This window comes from Falco punctatus, assembly GCF_963210335.1.
Source record: "Falco punctatus genome assembly, chromosome: 14".
NCBI lineage: Eukaryota > Metazoa > Chordata > Aves > Falconiformes > Falconidae > Falco > Falco punctatus.
In genome coordinates, this window is record NC_137594.1 from 5,794,706 (window position 1) to 5,814,353 (window position 19,648).

The 19,648-nt window shown below is 38.5% G+C and overlaps 1 protein-coding gene across 1 annotated transcript in view; it reads right to left on the reverse strand.

The window, feature by feature from the left end:
* PLCG2 (phospholipase C gamma 2) overlaps positions 1-19,648 on the reverse strand; it is a 66,015-nt gene that overhangs the window by 26,579 nt on the left and 19,788 nt on the right. Inside the window, exons 3-14 of the mRNA XM_080410688.1 lie at positions 17,484-17,624; positions 14,786-14,879; positions 13,282-13,329; positions 9,127-9,211; positions 8,279-8,362; positions 6,749-6,792; positions 5,480-5,552; positions 4,360-4,461; positions 4,068-4,186; positions 2,486-2,571; positions 1,417-1,537; positions 726-894 (exon numbers count right to left, since the gene is read on the reverse strand). Of these exons, the coding sequence (XP_080266814.1) occupies positions 726-894; positions 1,417-1,537; positions 2,486-2,571; positions 4,068-4,186; positions 4,360-4,461; positions 5,480-5,552; positions 6,749-6,792; positions 8,279-8,362; positions 9,127-9,211; positions 13,282-13,329; positions 14,786-14,879; positions 17,484-17,624 (1,166 nt within the window). The remainder of the gene's footprint in view (positions 1-725; positions 895-1,416; positions 1,538-2,485; positions 2,572-4,067; positions 4,187-4,359; positions 4,462-5,479; positions 5,553-6,748; positions 6,793-8,278; positions 8,363-9,126; positions 9,212-13,281; positions 13,330-14,785; positions 14,880-17,483; positions 17,625-19,648) is intronic.

Sequence of the window (19,648 nt, forward strand, 5' to 3'; positions counted from 1 at the left end):
CTATCTGTCCTTACTTCTTCTGTTCAGAAGTTTAATACATAGGATATATAGTACTGTTACAAGAGCTGGAAGACTGAAGCATGGACAAAAGGAATTATTATTTTACTAAAGAGATCACGAGCAGGCCTCATTCTCCACTTAATTTTGCCTTTTGAAAAGTTCTACTGCAGTTTCAATCTGAGAAGTCTTCGTTTGGTTATGTTCCACATCAGTACTGAGTAAAGCATCTGTATTGCCCAGAAAGTAAGATACTCTAACAGTGACCGCCTTCTAATAGGAGCCTCCGTGTTTCACAAATGCCTTGCTAAATTACTAACTCAGTGTGATTTCAGTACGCAAACACCCATCAATTTTGGAACTTTGCAAGCAATCCTAACAACTTAAGTGTGCAGCCTGCAAGTACTTTGGGTTTCACTTGAATGAGAGGCATTCTTTGGAAAAAGTAACAGTAACTTTCTATTCAAGACCATACTTTTATCATTTTTAAACAGGCTACATTGTGTAACAACACTTACTGCAAGTAAAACTTTAAAGTGCAAGCACTTTAATACCTAGTTTTTACAGAACTCTGTACAATATTGCAAAATGTTCCTAGTACACGCTTGAAGCATGGGGCTTCTTGTCTCTCAACAGAAACTAACAGCTAAGCTGTGAAGCCAGAGTAGTATTTTTGGCTCCTGCTCTTGTTTTCCTATGTTACCCACCAGCACACAAAGCAAGCCTACCTTGATGATGATTTTTTCTTTCAGCTGGGTCGGTGATGGTAGCTGATCTGCACTGGCTTCAATAGGCTTCATTAAAAGCTGATCCCCAAACACCTCCTTGAATACTTTGGCCATGTGTCGCTGCTGTTCCACACTACAGTGCTCTTCAATTGACAGAATGACTGGGTACCTTTCACGGAGAAAACAAAATGTAAATGAAGACAACTCGCCTTTGCTACAACTGGCAAGGCAAGGAAAACAGCATCCTCCTCCACTCCACCCCAGATCAAAAGGTAGCTATGCTATGAATTCTGCACCTTCTCAGCTAAGACCTCCCCTACAACATGAACATTACCTGAGAGACATATTGGTTGTCACTTTCACTTGGTAGTATTTTATTATTTAAAAATAATAATAATAATAATAATTAAGACATACTATTCAGCATTTTAAGTTTCACACTTCAATTTAATAAAAGACAACCCAAGCAAGGAGATGGGAACGCCTTTAGGGTACTTACTGTCTTCCTTAGCAGTAAATCACTACGTAATCCTCAAAACCAAATCTATTAAAGACACACATTTGGCAATAACGAAGGCTACTGGAATGTCATTATTCTCCTAGTACTTCTTGCTCTAGGTTACAGAGAAAATAAGTTTAGGAATATCTAAGCATATGAAAACAGACTTAAGGAAAATAAATTAAAGCTTACTCAGATGCAACAAAGGCATGATCTTTGATTGCCTGCACTACATCATCAAATTTGATCTTTGTTGTCCGTGTCCATCCATGGTAAATGATGGGTTTTCCATCAGGACCATCCCAGCAATCCACTATGAATGACAAGCAGTGGAAAAAGGAAGAGACCGAGCAGTTATTTAAGTAACTCTAGGAGAAAGAATATATCCAAATCTTCAGCGATCCACATACTAAGTCATAGACTTTAATGTTCTAATAATATATTCTATTAGATGAGTTTATAGCTCTCCGAGAAGAAATTAAATCCACTTAAGTAAAAGCAATACAAATAAAATAAAATATAAAAAATTTCCAAAAGCTTTATCATGTGGAAATATGGGAATAAGGAATTTGGGCAGCTATATTGCCAGTCTACTAGCTTACAACAATTTTCCAGGGATAATTACACTCCAACAAGTGGCAAGTTGACAGCTTATCTCTTTGCTGATTTTAACCCTGAAACTCTTAATTTGAGATACATTTTGCATTAGCCAACTTGAACAGACAGTAGCAACTAGTTTTATGGAGGAACCAGTGAAGTAACATGAAATTAAAGTCAAACTTTTCAACAAGGTACACAAAGCACAGGGATGAAGACGCAGACACAGTCTGTGGAAAACAAACGCATAAACACATCAACTGATTTAAAAACAAGTTAAACAGGATGACAAATGGCACCAAATTACAAAAATCTCTGTGTCTTAGGCTTCTCTGTATTACAATGAAAGCAAATTATCTATCTATGCTATACAAGTAATTCCAGTTTAAGTCTTATACTTTCATATAGTTGAATTTTTGCTGTACAGTGCAATGAGATTTAGAAAGACCTTCTTAAAATTCCAAGGGAACAAGAATCAGAGCAAGCGAACAGGGCAATAGTGAGGCATAAGAAAAACAATTTAGGGAATAAGTGTTTTTATATGACTAACTTCAGAAAACAAACTAGTTCTTGATTTCGGTTCTTTTTTCTTTCTTAATAAAGAGGGGAAACTCCGCTTATATGAACAGCATGTTACAAACCACTCCACAGACTCTTTACTCACACTCAATACATCGACATCCCATTCTAAGGCACCTGATGTAAGCTTCTGTGGAAGATTCACTTCGAAGCTGGTCTCCTGTCAGATATCTAAGGAATAAAGCAAATCATAAAAGACAAGCAGCCCATTTCAACCATTTCCCACTCACTCATTGGGCGACATTTTTTCTCCTGTCATGGAAAATGGATGTTGATTCTTTTTTTATCACTTCTTTTTTTTTAACTTGCAATGGACGAACTGGACTTTGCTGAACCTGATGCAATCAGACTTTTGAATGAACCAAATTAGAGGAGGTTAAAGGCTCGATCTAAACATCAGCCAACTCTGACTGACATATTTCTGCAGAGACAATCATGAGCTTTGAAACATACCTAAACCGCGTCACACTGAGGCATAACCACGCTGGAGGGATGTGGAGGGTATTTAGAGTGGTAACACATCCTATACTTCAAAATAGACCTACAAACTATATCCATATCCACTTTCTTTCATTTCCTGCAATATTTTATTTCACAGAATCACAGAATGGTTGGGGTTGGAATGGACCTCTGGAGGCCAACTAGTACAACCCCCCCAACTAAAGCAGGTTCATCTAGAGCAAGTATTCCCAAAGCATTATTTGTTCACCACTCCTCCCTCTCTTCACACTTCCTTTTCATTACAATGCCAGATGAGCAAATCCTCTTCATTTGAAGATGGTTCAAACTCATCATCACATAGGCCTGTATTTGGGCTGAAAAGCATACCACAGATTGCCAAGGAAAAGGGCTAGATACCTTCAACACAAACTACAGAAGTCAGCTGCTACATTACTAAGCATAAAATTCTAAAACCAGTAACAACAAAAATAAAGTCCCCAGGCCTTCAAAGTTCTGGCTGTAAAATAAACTCAAAATAACAAAGTGCATGGATAGCAAATTGCACTCTTCCTCAGGCACCTCTGTCTGCTCTAATCCTCATCATCCCCTGGCAAAGTCCATGAACAGCCAAGTCCTGATCACTAGATGTGCTAATTTAAGGTCTCCATATCCCTTTCCTTTTCTGCTCAGGACCAAATCTTTCCCGCTTTGTGACACCATAAACTGTCAGAGTATCTATCAGTGGTGCACATCATTGCCTCCTTTCCCAAGAAAACAAATCCACTGCCCTTCAGATCACACTAACAGTATGGGACTTTGCCACAGGACAAGTGGGGTCCTCGCAGCATTCTTCTGTTCAGGTACAGTTAATGCTGACACTAGCTCAACAAGGCTGGTTTTGCTTAGAAAAAAAATGGAAGCTCCTTCAATAACTTTACTTTCTGAAAGCAGAGTCTGGAACTCTGCTCAACTCAAGACCTCTTTATTTTTATAACAGGATTCAGGGTTTGGGTTTTCTGTCAGCTGAGTTCAGTTTTATCTCAAAACCTCTAAGATCTTAAGAGAAATGGAAAAGACGTCCCACAAACTGTATTTGCCACATTTACATCATGCCTTAGGAAGGTTTCATACATCCACGCAGTATATTTCTGGCATAATTTACTTTCTCCTAACTTGGGCTAGGTCTGTGTGAACAGGGATAGACAATGGGACTTTTGGTAACTTACGTGTTATGAGAGGAAGAAATCCAGTAGTGGGACAAAGGATTATTCATGTCCTGTGCATCTATTGAATCATATTTCTCATCCCAAATACTGTTTTCTTTTGCAAAAAGGTAAGTGAGGAACTACAATACAAAGACAGAGACTGAATCTAAACATTTTTACAATACAAGCCTAAAAGAAACCCAGCAATGTAGCAAGAGAAGCCTAGAGGATCTGCCATCCAATTAACAAAGTAGGAACAAGCACTGAAAGAAGAAAGTCCACAAGGAACTACTAGAAAGTATCATTACCTTACCTCATCAACAAAGAGAAAGGGTTCAGCAGTTTCTCTCATAGTGTCATCAATAAATTTCGTCATTCGTTCTCGGACTTTACTGAGATCTTGTGCCCAAGATTCCTTCAGATAACAATAGAGTAGGAAAAAAAATGAGAAATAGTGTTAGTCTATATAAAATCAAATAAGGAACAGAGAGACCTACAGATGTGATTTACTTCTTCCTCATCTGTCTAGTTTACTGCCAATGTATTTTATTGTACCCACATATCTTACGTGTTTCCTCTGTGAAGTCTGAGGGGGAAAAAGAAGATCTCCATCTAAGTACCTTTACACAGTTTGGAGGCCCACAAGACACATACTACACATGTACACATACGCATGCACACACGGAGAAAAAAGCTGCCCTCCTTGAACAATATGCTTTAACTATAATTTGTCTTATTTCTAACTGCAATCTGAACACCCTTTTAACACAGTGAAATAGGGAGAAAAAAAAGAGTAGAAAGCTTATACAGGAAGTGTAGGTCTCACTTTTCAATCATATTTGCAAATCTGGAGCTTAGCAGCACCTAGCAAATATTGCACAATTTTTTCCCATTATGTCTGTGCTAAATGATATTACAGAAGACCATAAGGACATGGTTCCAGTTCCTGCCTCCATCCTTATCTGCTTGCTGGTGTAGGACATCAAACTGGCTCCATTCAATAGAAAATTACCTTTGACTCGAATGCATGCAGCTTTTTATGTAAGAGCTGCTAAATTGCAGCCACAACCAAGGCATTACCCCAGATGTACCTATGATGACACCTGTAACTAGGTCAGGCTATCAGGTTTGACATACATCCAGTGTTTATTTCTAACCTTGCCTGTTTATCTACATGACTAAATGGAGACCTATTAAAACCTTATTTACTTTGGCCTTCCTCTCATCCTCTGGTGCACCTTCAGAGCCTTTATACAGACGAAAAATAATAGTTCCTGTGAATTTCAATGGCAAAAAAGGAGAAGTCTTTCCAAGGCCTAGTATCCCAGCTGACATCAATCATATTCTATAACATGTCACATTCCTTTTTAATGATCATAGAATTCTCTGAAAGAACCTCAAGAAAAAACTCAGAATTTATGCAACCTTCTCACCTGCTGCTCATGTAGCAGGAATCTCTGAAAGTCATGGAGATGAACTGCTGAAGCATCTGGACGGTCAGTATTTCTAAAAAAAAAAAAAAATTATATATATAAAAGAAAGGGAAAGTGTGAAGCTAAAGAAATAAGACAGCAAGTATCATCAGATGTTACAGCAGAACATAACATGGTTTTGTATCTTGGATTTACAGTATAAACGTGCTGCCACCACCAAGAAACTTGTTATGACTCCAATGGAATTTAGATTAGTCTTGTAATACTGTATTATTTAATTACTGTATTTTGAGCCTTTAAAATAAAGCCTCCTGGATTCTTGATGTACTTTTGATAGTGATTCATTGGGAAAAGTACCAAATCTGTGCTCACTGCTTTGTAGCAAATGAGCAGCATTCACTTGGCAGGGGTGTTGTTAAGTTTAGTTGAGGCATATGGAGACACTGTTCTTTTAAATTATCATAGAGCTGCACTTCCACAAATAACTCCTTCCATGTATTATTCGGCTCATCTACTGTGGTAGATCAAAGCCTCCTGAAAAAGGAGGCAAGATGTAGCTGCACCAAGAAAAAGCGGCACGACTGCTTTCCCTTTTGTAGGACACAAAAGCCGCATCATCTGGTACCAATAAGCTATTTATAACCTACCCATCCTTCATAAATCTGTGCTTATAAGCAGTCTCACCAAGTTTAATTCATATGACACGACCAAGGACTAAAGAAATAAAAACTTTGCTCTGAGGGTACTGTGTAAGTAACTTCTGTAATCTGTTAGTGTAATATTCAAAACCAAGATAAACTGGTTTGATTCAGTCAAAATGTTAGCAATGCCTGTGACATCCTTTTTCACACTGTACACATCTTAAATTTTCAAGTTCACCAAGACAAAGATGCAGAAACTGTTACTATCAGCATTCTGCTCAAGTCCAGGCAAAGCCTGTGCACCACACCACCCTCCAGACTGAGGTTAAAATTTCTCCATCAAATTGTCCTTCCATAGTTCTGTTCAGCTCTTAGTGAAATCAGATAGGCAAATTCACTCATTCAAGTCCAAACCCCTTCTGTAGTCAGAAAGTAAAAACCATTTATCAAGTTATATTCAGGACTTATTTCCATGGTAAGTTCACCTTTCTGAATGCAAAAAGACATACAATTTCTTTTCACTTACAAAAGCATCAAAACAAATAAAGAGTGATGTAATTAAAAAGCAATGCTGCAGCACTACAACTATATGGAAATGTGGAAAAATAATACAAATGAAGAATCTCACCCAAGAATGAACACAGAGGAATCCTTTTTGAATTCATCAAGAATCTTAAACAAAACAAAAACAAACAAAAAACACAAAAAAGGGAGAAAAGATAAATAATAAAAGAATATGCAGTTTTCTAATTCCACCTAACAATGTCCATTGGTTTGGCAAGGGGAAATAGATAGGCCTGTCTGCTCTAGAGAACCTGCATACAAGTTGGCAAGACACATTTTTAATTAAAAGCCTAAGAAAAAAACCATACTGCCAAGGCTGGCAACTGCACTTCAGGCCTTTCAGTGTGAACACTCACAATTCTCAGGCAAAAACCTTGCTATTGATAATGTATATTATAAACACAACTAATCAAGTTTCTGGGGAGCTTTCATTGTTTGATAACGCAGAAAAACTGGAATTACATATCATCCATCATATTTATTCATTGAAATATAAAACCTAAATTGCTTTCAGCTTGGCACAGCATACTTACAGATCGCAGGAAACTTATCAACCACCCCATAGCAGTGTTTAGCAAACGAAGGAGTTTCTTTGAAATGATCCACAAGGGCCAGTAACAGAAGTTTAAGTCAGATAACCTCCTTATTCTGTGTTTTACTCTTGAACTTTCTGCTCAAGCTAATTAACTAGACCATCCCAGCCAAAAATAAAACCCTGTCAGTAAGCTGAGATTCTTCATTACTTCAATTTCAGCATCACTTAAACGGCACAAGAAAGCTCTATTGCAAAGCTCTATTGCCAAATGAAACAGCACTGACTTCGACTATTGAAGCTTCTATTTTAGCAACTGCAAGTTGAATCAACAATAAGCACATCATCAACAAAGACATTTACGCAGGTAATTTCAGATTACGTGTTTTCACACATGTTTAAAGGGTTCCTAACTTTCAGACTCACTAAAAGTATGTAGTTTCCACCAGGTTCATGAATCTGGACAGTGAATACGTGGAAACAGTAGTCAGGCAGTTTCCCATATATATTAGCCAAAATGTAACTCCACTGCATTCATGCCTCCCAAGGACTGCCTGATACATGCCTTGTAATGGACTCACCACCAGTAATCTCTCAGCATAAGAGATGATGAGAACAACAGCTATTATTTGATGGCCAGGATACAGGCCTGTGATTTACAGAATGTTCTTAGCGATAAAAAGATTAATACAAATATCAAAAAAACTTGGTCCTATCTGCAAAGAGATCAGGCAAGCCTAAAAGACATTCTACATCCTGAACAAACTCACAAGAAAAGTTCTTCCTAGAAACCCTGCTGTATCTGTGCATATCTCTACTACCAACACATAAGAAGCAACATGAATGACTTATTCATCTTCATCAACCAATTGCTGATGGTGACTGTTATCTTCACAAGTACAGTACTACACCCTTTTTCTGTTACAAGAATGAGGAAAAAAGAAAATTAGTAAAAAACAAAACCAAATTAGTAAAAAACAAAACCAACAAAAACATCAGCATTCACTCTTTATTCTGATCAAGCAGTTTAACAGTATGAAGACTACTTATGAAAAAGCTTACCGATTTCTGTTGTTCAAACATGATTTTCTTGTAGAACAAATGAAATTGTTCAAAACTAAGCTCTTCCTTGTGAGCACCTATCTCCTACAACAGAAAGTACCACACAGTGAATTTAGAATTCCCCAAACTGCATCTGCACAGCACACAAATCACTCTTACCCCAGCTGCCACCCTCTGACGCATTCTGTTCTACTCCAACTTCATTTGTTTTAACCACTTGGGATTTTTAAAGGTATTTATTTTTTAAACAATACAAACAACTAAACAGATTCTTGGCTTGTGACATAGTGCTCCTAGCCCACATCTTTGGCCTTGCATTTTGCACCCTGACTCCACTTCCACCATGTTACTGGGAGTGAAGTAGTGCCTCATTTAGTCATTGTTAGCTGGAGCAACAGAAGCAAGACTGTATGTTTTAAGGGTGGAGAGTTTGAAAGCAGGAAAAGGTGGGGATATTTAAAATTCCTGTAGTAATGGAAACAACCTTCAGAAGTTATTAATGTTAGCACAGGTTGGAGTGAAGAGGTTATTACTTGACCATATTGCCAAAAAATTTTTTTATTATATATGAATTTTATCTTAAACATAGTACAGCTTCCTATGCACCTGCACAGTATCAGCACTGGGGCTCAAAACCCAATGCTGGCTCTGGTCAACCATACAATGAAAAGGAACATTTACGTCTATGTTTTCTTATAGCCTTCAACATAGGCAAAGCCATGCTGAGAAATTAACTGACATAATTTATTTAACTGTACATGCTAAGAAGCAAAAATATAGGCAGTATCCTGAAAAGAAGTAACACATATCAGATAATACCAAACAGATAAAAGTTATCAGGTAATTACCGCAAATTTATCCTTCAAGAACTTCATGCTGCTCACTTTGAAGTTTACTTGGGGAAGTACAGTTTTCAGCTCTCTAAGACTGATACTGTGGAAGAAAAGAAGAAGAAGAAAAAAAAGATAGCAAAAATGCCACAGTTTGCTATCTCTAGTCAGCTACTAATATATTTTCCATTAACACAAAAATGTGACTATTGAAACATTTTGCGTAGGGCTCATCTCGCATAACATAATCCCTATAAACATCACACCTACATGTCAGCAAGCTAGACTTGTTTTCTAGTTGGTGGGGAGAAATAGGCACTTAATTAATTAATTTGGGCATCCATATTAGGATGAAGAGAGCCACGCTGCAAAGACACCCATTTCTCTCCATCAATAATTAATCAGATCTAGATGATCAGCTCAAATATAGGTGTTTACACATGGTCAGATGACTTGCAGCCTTTTTTCCATTGTTCCAGTCCCACTGGAATACAGACACAGAAAACATTATACAAAGGATATAACAAACTGATGAGCAGAAACAGAAAATGAAAAGCTCCAGTTTTCATTACCATTATAACCTTCTTCTCCAGCTGTTACTCACTTGGACAGTAAAACTGATTTACAGGAGCAAGACTCTCCCCTTCTGCAACATCTGAACATGACCCCATCCTCCTCTCACAACCAAGTTTTCCCCGAAAGGACTGCCTTCCAGGTCCATTTACACAGACCTGCTGATCCTTCAGAATGTCAAGTAATATACCAGTAACATTTCAAAAACCAAAGTTTTCTAGATAACAGCAAGACCTTTCAAATAAGACATACTTATTCCAAATTTTAAGCAACGCAGTGCTTACATACACCAAATACTCACAAAGATAAATTTATTAATCACTGCAACACCTTCTGGCCACAAAAACTTTCTGGCCATACATCAAATCACGTATGATGTATACATCAAACTTCTTCTGTTGAAGTAATACTGTGTATTACAAACAAGCCTGTGAATAGCTTATGTCAAAAACCTCAGTTTCCTTCATATCTTTCAGTTTTCTCATCAACCTCAGATTGTATTCCAGTGCCCTAGGTGTTGCTGCCATAGCATCCTTCACTGCAGATTCAGAGCAGCTGACAATATTTACTGTGCTTATGATCAACATGGAAATAGGAGGTTGGGGAATGCTGCTATAACTCCTTATGAACAGAAGGGTGATTTCTAAAGGAGCTGTGTGTCCAAATGCTTTAAATGCCCATAAGTACAGGTGAGCTGATCTAACAGCTCACTGCTGTTACAAGTAGCAACCCTAAACTCCCCTCCTTGTGCCCCACTCCGTTTTCCTGTTGCTATGGTCCCACTGCTTCCATAGGCCAGCTGTGATGCTCATTAAACCTTTTGATAACCTGTTTCAACTTGCTATGCAAGCAGAAAACTCTGTGGCTGACAGAGAGCTAGAACAAGTTTCCCACTGGCTTCACGAGGTCACCTCATGCCCATATCAGCATTATAGCCAGAATAGGAAAAGGGGCAGGAGTGCCTGACTAGCAGCATGTAGAGGTGGTAGAGGAAATCAGATTTCATCCATTGAGCAGCACCAAGCTGGTACACCAATTCAGCCATCTCCTGTAGCTCCATTTCAGTCACCTGCTATTCAGCTTGTCTTTGGATAGCAAAGAATGGAAATGAGGTTGCACGTTCCAGGACAGAGTCTCAAACTGGGTATTCTGGGTAGGCACAGATGTGAGGTCTCAATGAGAAAGGTGCAGCATTACAGTGGGACATGTGAAGGGTACAGGGACAAGTCAGAGTGGAAGATGAGAGGAATCCCTGGCAGCAAAAAAGGAAGTGGGGAAAAGTCAAGAGAATGCAGACACAAGATCCATGGGTCCTACTGCCAATGCCCACTAAACATTAATGCGATACCAACAGTAGCCAAGAAAACAAGGCTAGGGTACTTTGTCTTGTACCTAAAGTGCAATTCATAAGCCATTAACTCTCTGCAAACACAGGTTCAGAACAGAGCCACTTAAAAGCAACAAAAGCAATCAGCACCTAGACAAAAGTAACACTTCCATTCTACGGTGTCCATACAAGCAGTTAACCTGTGAGATATTCTCATCTCCATTGTGTAGAGAGGGAAAGAAGCAAAGCAAGAAGGAACTTAGCCAAAGTCCATGCCAAAGCCAGATTAGAACTCCGGAAATTCCTGGCCTTCCACCTTGTCGCCAGACCTCTGGAGAAAAAACACTACTTTTAGGAGCAAGAATAAGCATTCCATTTGTAGCCTAAACACCAAGCACAAGCAATTTCCTCTGGCCAGGCAAATGCAAGCCAAAACAAAGAGCTGGGACTTCATTACCACTGGGAAAAACTCAACCTGTGAAACATGACTTGCCTGGAAGCCTAACCTTTACAATTAACCTCCCTAGAAACTGCAACACTAAACACAATGAAACTCAGTCCAAACCCCTTTCCTGAATTTTTTTAAAAGCATGAATCATCTTTCAAGAAAACAAAAACCTGCTCTCTCCACAGTGCAAGTCCCCTTGATCTTAAGCAGCCTGCCTTGTAGTGATAGAACAACCCTAAAGCAAGAAAAGAAACCTCTTCAGCAGATATATACTGTCAAGCCACAGCTTCTCTATCCCAACATTTGCTTTTGCTTCGTGTTCCCCAACATATCCCCACTGCAGGGCTAGTTTTTCTAAATACATCAGGAGGTATAAGCCAACATCCACTAAAGGATGGTACTTTTCCCTTCACGACACTACCACGTTAGGAAACGCTGTTTTGAAATGGTGTCTGCCCACACTGAGGCCAGCTGCACAACGTCACAGGCTATCTATCTGCAGAACGGCACTATTTCCTGCAATAACACAGTCTCATTCACACAATAAGACACAATCTTTAGGGAAAGGCCTATATCAGAGGAAACGCATGTACTTTTCTACACTGAATTGCACCTTAGAATAAAACACAAGCCAGAGAAAGAGCAAAATCATGGTAAATAATAGACATGGGGAAGAGGTGTAACATTCTTCTCAGTGTCACATGACTTCTGGCAACTCTAAGGAGAGGTATGCAGCTGAAATCATTTAAAAAAAAAAAAAAGTCTGCTTTGCTGTACAAAAGCTACAAACCCACATCACACACAGACCTGAAATAAACTGCTAAAAACCATACAAAGCTACACAGCACACTGGGAGCTACAACCCTACAACTTCTTTCACGAAAAGTACCAGGTCAGAGATGATTCTTTGGCTTTGGTCTATTCGAATATGCACCAAAGAGACAAGCCCATGTAGCCAGGCCAATCACTCAAGAAAAAAAATGTTTGCCCTTACTCCAAACCATTAACTTTGCTTCTTTCTATATCTATCCTCAACATATCTTCCGTTTCCCACTGTGAAAGCAACTCTTTCATATGGTATTACCCTGTCATACCATTAGTCCTCCTCCTCCTTTCCTCTAATATCCTCAGGTATCTCCATTATCTCCTCTTCCTCTTAATATTCTGCTCTGTCCTCCTGACTGAATCAAGGGAGGGCTAATCATTTCTGCCCCAGATCTTTAGCAGCCCATGTTGAATCCTGCTTATGCAGCTTCATTGTTACAAATGCCCAAATAAGCTTTTAAAAGCTGATTCTGGTCTGTCTACATCAGAGTGTAGTCCAATGCAAACACGCTTCAGCCATGAAGGAAGAACTGGTGGCACAGCTGCACAAGAAAGCTCACAGCGGGTTACGCAGTCCAAGCTGCTGGGCTCGAGCTGGGCTATGAAAGGGCGAAGACCTCTATAAAGCAAACAACCCTGCACACAAACATAAGCATATACAAAGCAAACATACCTGCACAGCTGAGCTAAATCTCTACGCAAAGACTGGAAGAAGACAACTCCCTTTCTTCATTCTGGCAGGGTAATAGTAGGCTAAAAGCAAAACTACTTATTTGTCATCATTTGCTTCCTCATTATACCATGTACATGAACATAAGTGAGTGCCATGAACATGTTGTGTTTAGCAAAAGACAAGTTCTTAAAGCAAGAGCAAATGCCATTTTCAGAGTTCTCATATTTCACATCTTGGATGTATAATTATTTATTTATTTTCATTCCACATTAGAATCTGCAACAGAAGTTTGCTAAAACCAAACTGAACAAAGAGACAGCTTCTTACCTGTTTCTTCTAGTTTGATCAACAGAATAGATCTGCTTTCTCAGCCAGCTTGTGGAAAAGAGGGGGAAAAAAACCCAAAAAACGTTTAATCTAAGAATTATAAAGAAAACACAACCAATTAAATATCAAAATCCATAGATGAAATTCAACAGAAATATTTAAAAGATACATCTCTTAATAATGCAAAAACATTTCCAGTGCGGCACCTAAAGACTCAGCCAGTTTTATAATTGTATTTGTAAATACATACTTTTCTGCTGCTTAATACTGCATTTTAAAGCCACATAAACAACACAGGAAGGGGAAGGGTGGGCAGGACAGAAAAGAACAAGCAAACAGAAGCTGTAAAAATGTAAGTGGATAAGGCAAGCCAAAATTTCAGCTAAACTAGAGTAACTCCATCAAGTCAACAATTTATGCCAGCTGAGGCTGCTGGCTCAAATTTATTAGACGCATAAAAATTAAAAACTAGGGCAGAGAAAGAGAGGTTCAGAGAATTTTAAAGACATTCCTCATTAGAGTGTATGCCAGTTTTAGGTGCACAGCAAAATAGTATCAGCAGCATTAATAGTAAACGTGTACACACACACAACTTTGATCTAAAGGATGAGCACAGCAAGTCATTATTAAGTTTATTCTCAGTCTCTACAGGAATCACTCTGCTGCACAAACATAGCCTGGAATCCAGGAGCACTTTGTATAGGAGCTTGCTGCAATACCATACAATAGACAAGAATAATTTCTCCCCAAGTAGGTAAAGACAACATCCGTGTCAAAGCCACAGTTTTGTCAAGTAGCAAGCAATGACACAGTATGTCTTCACAGCAGGTAACAGCAGTGACCGCAAACAAAAATGTCAGCTATGATGAGAAGCAATCAGGTACAGAGGCAGCATCAAAAGCTAATCAACTAAACTGGCATTCTGAGTATCAGCAGGTTTGTGTGCAACATCCTCAGAAGCATTAAGCATGCAGTTGCACCATAATATGGCTGGCTGCTAAAAAGTAATCCTTAAAAATGTTTATTTTCAGCCTGGCTCTCTGAGTCAGTTGATCACATTGCCATACAATGCAATGGGTCCAATAAAAAGCAGAAACGACAAAAGCATGCATTGGGACACAGGACACATGGACACCTACTAGAGCCACCCTGCTGTAACTACATAAGGCATACAAATTTTCCAGGAAGTCAACACACACTTGCAACAGACATTCTTGTGATCACATTAAAAGAGTGTTGGTTTGTTTTGGTATACAGAACAGGGTAAATTGCAAGTCCGCATTAGTGGATGCAGCAGAGTACAATACCAGAACATGTATATAGCAAAACAGACATGGAGAATTTTCATATGAGCTTTCTGTATCACACACTAACTGCAGAGTAGTTGTTCATAAGGTAACTGGCAGGCACCACTTGTTGCACCTTCAAAAATTTCTTTCAGATTTTCCACTTTCAATTCAAAAACAAATGTTAAGTCTCACAAAGATAAAATATGTCTATATACCTCTCTGTGATTGCAGGTGTGGGAGCGCTCATGACCTCTTGATACAAGATATTCAAGCCACACAACCATTTATCGGCATCATCTTTAGAGTCAGCTGGAAAAAAAAATACTATGAGAAATATCAAAACAAAATCACCACAAAACCAAGACATAATTTGTGATGTTTAGATAAACCCTAGCATACAAAGCTGCCAATTAACCTTTCTCTTTGATAAATCTCATTGAATAGCTTCATGTTGCTAATAAGAAACCCCATGGATCTGGGGGTGGGAGGGTCAATTCTGAAAGTTCTGTGAAAAAATACCTCTTGTTCAAAGTCTGCTTATCAGGGCAGGCAAATTTCAACATCTCAGCAGAAAAAACATAGAACTACTGCTGACCTCCTGTAAGTAACACAATCAAATTCACTTTCTTATCTTCTATCTCCAAAGTGGCAAAAACCCAGGGACCTACATCTCAAGCAACTTGAAGCACATAAGCCAAGAACTCGTTATAGCATAAAACTAGCTCATTATATTCCAAGCAAGTACAAGAAAATTGTGAAGTACTGGCTTTTGATGGACATAAGCACCTCCTTTCTCTCCGGATTAGACTTACGCAAGAGGAACAGAAAGGGAGCAATGTACAAAATTGGTGTAGCTCATATAAAACACATTTCAATAGAAGTTAAAAAAAGGTCTAAAATTCCTTACACGGCTTACACTAGAAGCCAGGTACATCTTCCTCCCAACATTAAAAACTGGTTTATCATTGTCTTGGTTTGTTTTAATTGTAGTTTGCCTTTCCATTTCCCAGACCAGCAGAGTCCTTCACATTATTTAACATGATCACATTTGCTAATGCTTCGACCCAACAGAAGCAAGATGATGAACTGCGTGCTGGGATAGGCTTCCTTCCCTAGGGAATACAGTTAAGCTGAAACCAATTCTGTGGGCCTCAGATGAGATGCTATCATTACAGCCTTCAGTTGGGCAAAGTCCATTTGCTTTAGCATGCTGGTTCTGAAATTTCATGATGGCATTCTTCATTTAAACTAGTCTTGAAAAATTATTTTCACACAGGAGCTGTAATCTGTGCAAATTCTTTTAACTGCCTTCAAAGCAAAACAGTTTCTCAAAAGGTGAAGATTACATTTTATTTAAACACACTTTCAAACAATGCTTTATCCCCCAAGGATGGAGCTAAAACCCAGCCTCAGCTCCCTATGGAAATGTTTTTCAATTAGTTACAATTTCAGAAAGAACACCCACTACCACTGCCAACCAATTATTCTCCCAAGACAATTCTGCCCTTTATGACAGCTACCGTTCCCTTTAAGTAACAATTATTTTATATTGTTTTAAGAAACCACGACCAAGCACTTTAACAAGGAAAAGGATTTCCCCCTTAATTGAAAGTTGTATAATGTTTTTCTGCAGTTCGGCATTACAGCGATATCTCAACGTACTGAGTGTTTTCCAAGTATTGGCAGAACACTGGTTTTGAGAACTGCCATGGAGGAGGGATGGGGGGTGGTTAATGGAAATCAAACTGAAGTACCTGGCACAGCTGCATTTAAGCACAGCTCCTTACTCAAAGTTTTCACAGGCTTCAGCCAACAATGGTAAAACTTTAAATTTGAAGTTAAAAGCATATAATAATGGATTAGTCACAAGCAGTCTTTAATTTCCAGTGCATCAGACTGCAAAAAAACTTGTCTTCTAGTACTGCAATCTATTAGCAATTAATTCCATTTTTAAAAAAGGTACTGTTAGCACTAAAACAATTACAAACCGCTCCTTTTTTTCTCCCTTTAAGATTCTGCAATGAATTTAATGATTTGTTCCTGCACAGGACAGACAAAACTACCACTCCAAATAAGTCATCTGTATGACTCTGAACCAAGGATCCATCACAAACATTTTAGAAAAGAAATCTCTTTGTAAGCTCCACTACTTAGAAACTGTATTCGGACTGCACTGTAAGAATTTATATCCCTTTTCATTTCAAAGTCTTTGCGTTTGCTACCCTGGATAGCCTCACCTGAAATAAGTGCTGCAACCCTTTCAACAGATACAGGATACAACTTCCCTCTGTTTCACATGGATCTCTTAATTTTCAGTTATCATCTTCCAATACTATTTATGGTGCCCTAGTACTTCTTTAGAAGAGGTTTAGTATTATCAGGTGACATGCACACACATAACCTCAAACTAGAACTTCATTTTTCCAAATTGGCATTTTCCAGTTGCTAGCAGGTAATAGGAAAGTTTCTGTCATGTATCTGTAGTCTAACTCGTTATGGCTATCGGTTCCAAAACAATTTTGGCCAGACTAAAAATTCAAGGGCAATATTCTGGCCATACTGAAGACAACAGCCAATCCTTTACTGACTTTAAAGAGGACAATGTCACCTCTGCTCTTCAGCACCGAAGACCTTACTAGAGAGATTTAACCAGCAAAAGGCTACCTTACTAGAAATGATTGAGCAAATCAGAAACTACACTCAAAATGACATGCTATCTGAAGGCAAAACATTACAAATGCAGCAGCAGTTCACAGACATGAAGGGCCAAGTAAAAGGTCTATCTCCAGATTTTAAACAGCTGGTGCGCTTACTCTGAACTGCAGAAGTCAAAACCACAGTATTCTTTGCATTACTGTTCCATCAATGTATTTGATTTGTTCAATCAGTAGGTTTAAAAGAAGAAAAATGTACCTGCTAAGCTTAAGGTGTTGAGGACAAACTGGGTACCATAAAAAATAGTAAAGCAGTGTTCTTCTCTTTGCTTTGCTTTGCAACGCTCAAAGTCCTTCGAATTCTTTCCTGGGCGAATTTCTTTTATTTCCATCAGATCCACTGAAAGGAAACAACATTCAGTCAGTACAACTGCATTTACGTTCCAGCAGAGCCATAAACAATAAGATGAACAACTCAAAGCATGCATACATATATAAAATATAAATACACACACATATATAAAGATCTTTATTGGGCAAGAAAAACAAATTGCACCAGCTTGCAATCCACAACTAAATATATTACTAACAGACAACAGTAGAGAAAGACCAAAAGAAGAAAAATAACCTGTTGTGTTTTTATCATTTCACTATAATTGATTATCCATGAACAGAGTGTATACACATGGGCCTTTTGCGTTACAGAAGACGTAATTTCACAAATGGCATTTACTCTTAAACAAGAAATTTCCAATTGCCGTGGCAACTGTTCAGAGACAAAAAAGAAAAGATACAACTTTTAACTTACCCATCTAAAAATTACGCATCAAATCTTAGATAGTCAGCTAACCTTGTCAGCTACTATAGTCACTGGCACTTGTAAGAAAAATATTTAAAGTAGGAATATAAAGTGAAAAGCCAGCCTAATAATGAAAATGTTTGTGAGTTTTCTCCTGGTCAACTCCAAAGATATCTCTGACATTTAACATAACTTATTGTATCACTTTCATCTTCCTGCTTTCTACAGAACACAGGTACATACTAAAGCTCAGCAGAGTAGGAACACTGCAGAAGTACACATTTTCAAGTCAACTCCCTTTTTTTATCAAACCATTGCTACATGGCCTGCATAACAGTAGTGAGACAGCACTGAAATAGAAATATGTGCACTCTCAAGATAAGATACTTATTAGAAAACTGAGGAAGTGGTTTTGTTCTGCTTGTGGACCAGACAAATAAACAGTTCTTCCCACTTCTGGACAGTCTTGACTTACAAGCTACAGAATGAAGAGTGAAGAAAAACATTTCAAGGCTGTTCTTGAAATGTGTTTATCAGACTTAGCAAGATCCAAGGAAAAAGCTGAAGGTTTCTTTCCATACATTTAAGAACACTGCAATATAAAACCCCCATTTTAAATGAACACTTCATATGTAACAGAACACAGTAACATAATGAAAAAGCAATGCTGCTGCCAACAGACAGGGAGCTGAACACTGGTTAAACCTTCAGCCTGTGTAGAACTAGGTATCTATGATGCCAGCTCGGAAAGGAGGGAGAGGCAAACAAGGAAGTTCATCAATGAATTCCTGATAATGGAACACTAATTCATCTTGGAATTTCTTATTCTCTGCAAAGTATCCCAGGCCAAACTTACCAAGCAGACACTGCTTTGTCCCAGACATCAAACAACTTACCTTGGCAAAATAGGACCTTAAAAGTTAACTAGAACTAACTGTAGGACACAAGCAACTTAAAATATTTTTTCCAAGTGTAATTATATTCAAGACAGGGTTTTAATGTCTCAGCCTCCATGTCTCAGCCACCGTCTCAAACCATGAAAAAACCTCCTACAATCCATGTGTCTTATTGGCCAAGGCCCCTAAATTTAGATGCAAATTTCTAAAATAAATTAATGACACGACCATAAATGACCAGCAACCAAAAGCTCCCTACTGTTGACTCTGATCCCCTTTACCATCCAGAGTCTCACCTAGATCCCTAGCGGTGTAGCCAAATATCCATCCCAAAATGCCACCATCTGAAAAACACGATCCAACCCCACCAATTCACATTAATATCAGCAGAGAAGAATCAGGATGCAGAGATAGAAAGTACCCAAATAAAGTGGGAAGGAGGTTGCATGGCTGCAATAAACAGCATGGGACTGCACCATGCTGGCTCATTCTAACCATGGACAAGAGCAACCCCAGTAACCCCTTCTGTTTTCCCTTCACCCAACAAATCCCTGCTGAAAAACACAGTTATAACTTCAAAATGAAGCACACCTTTCATTTCAGACTCCTATAAGTCCACACATGTGAACACCGCACCACAAAGACCCATGCAAAATATAAGCTATAAGCAGCGATAAAACAGATTTCACAACCTGCACTGCTGTTATTTCAAGTGGCTCTTACCTCATA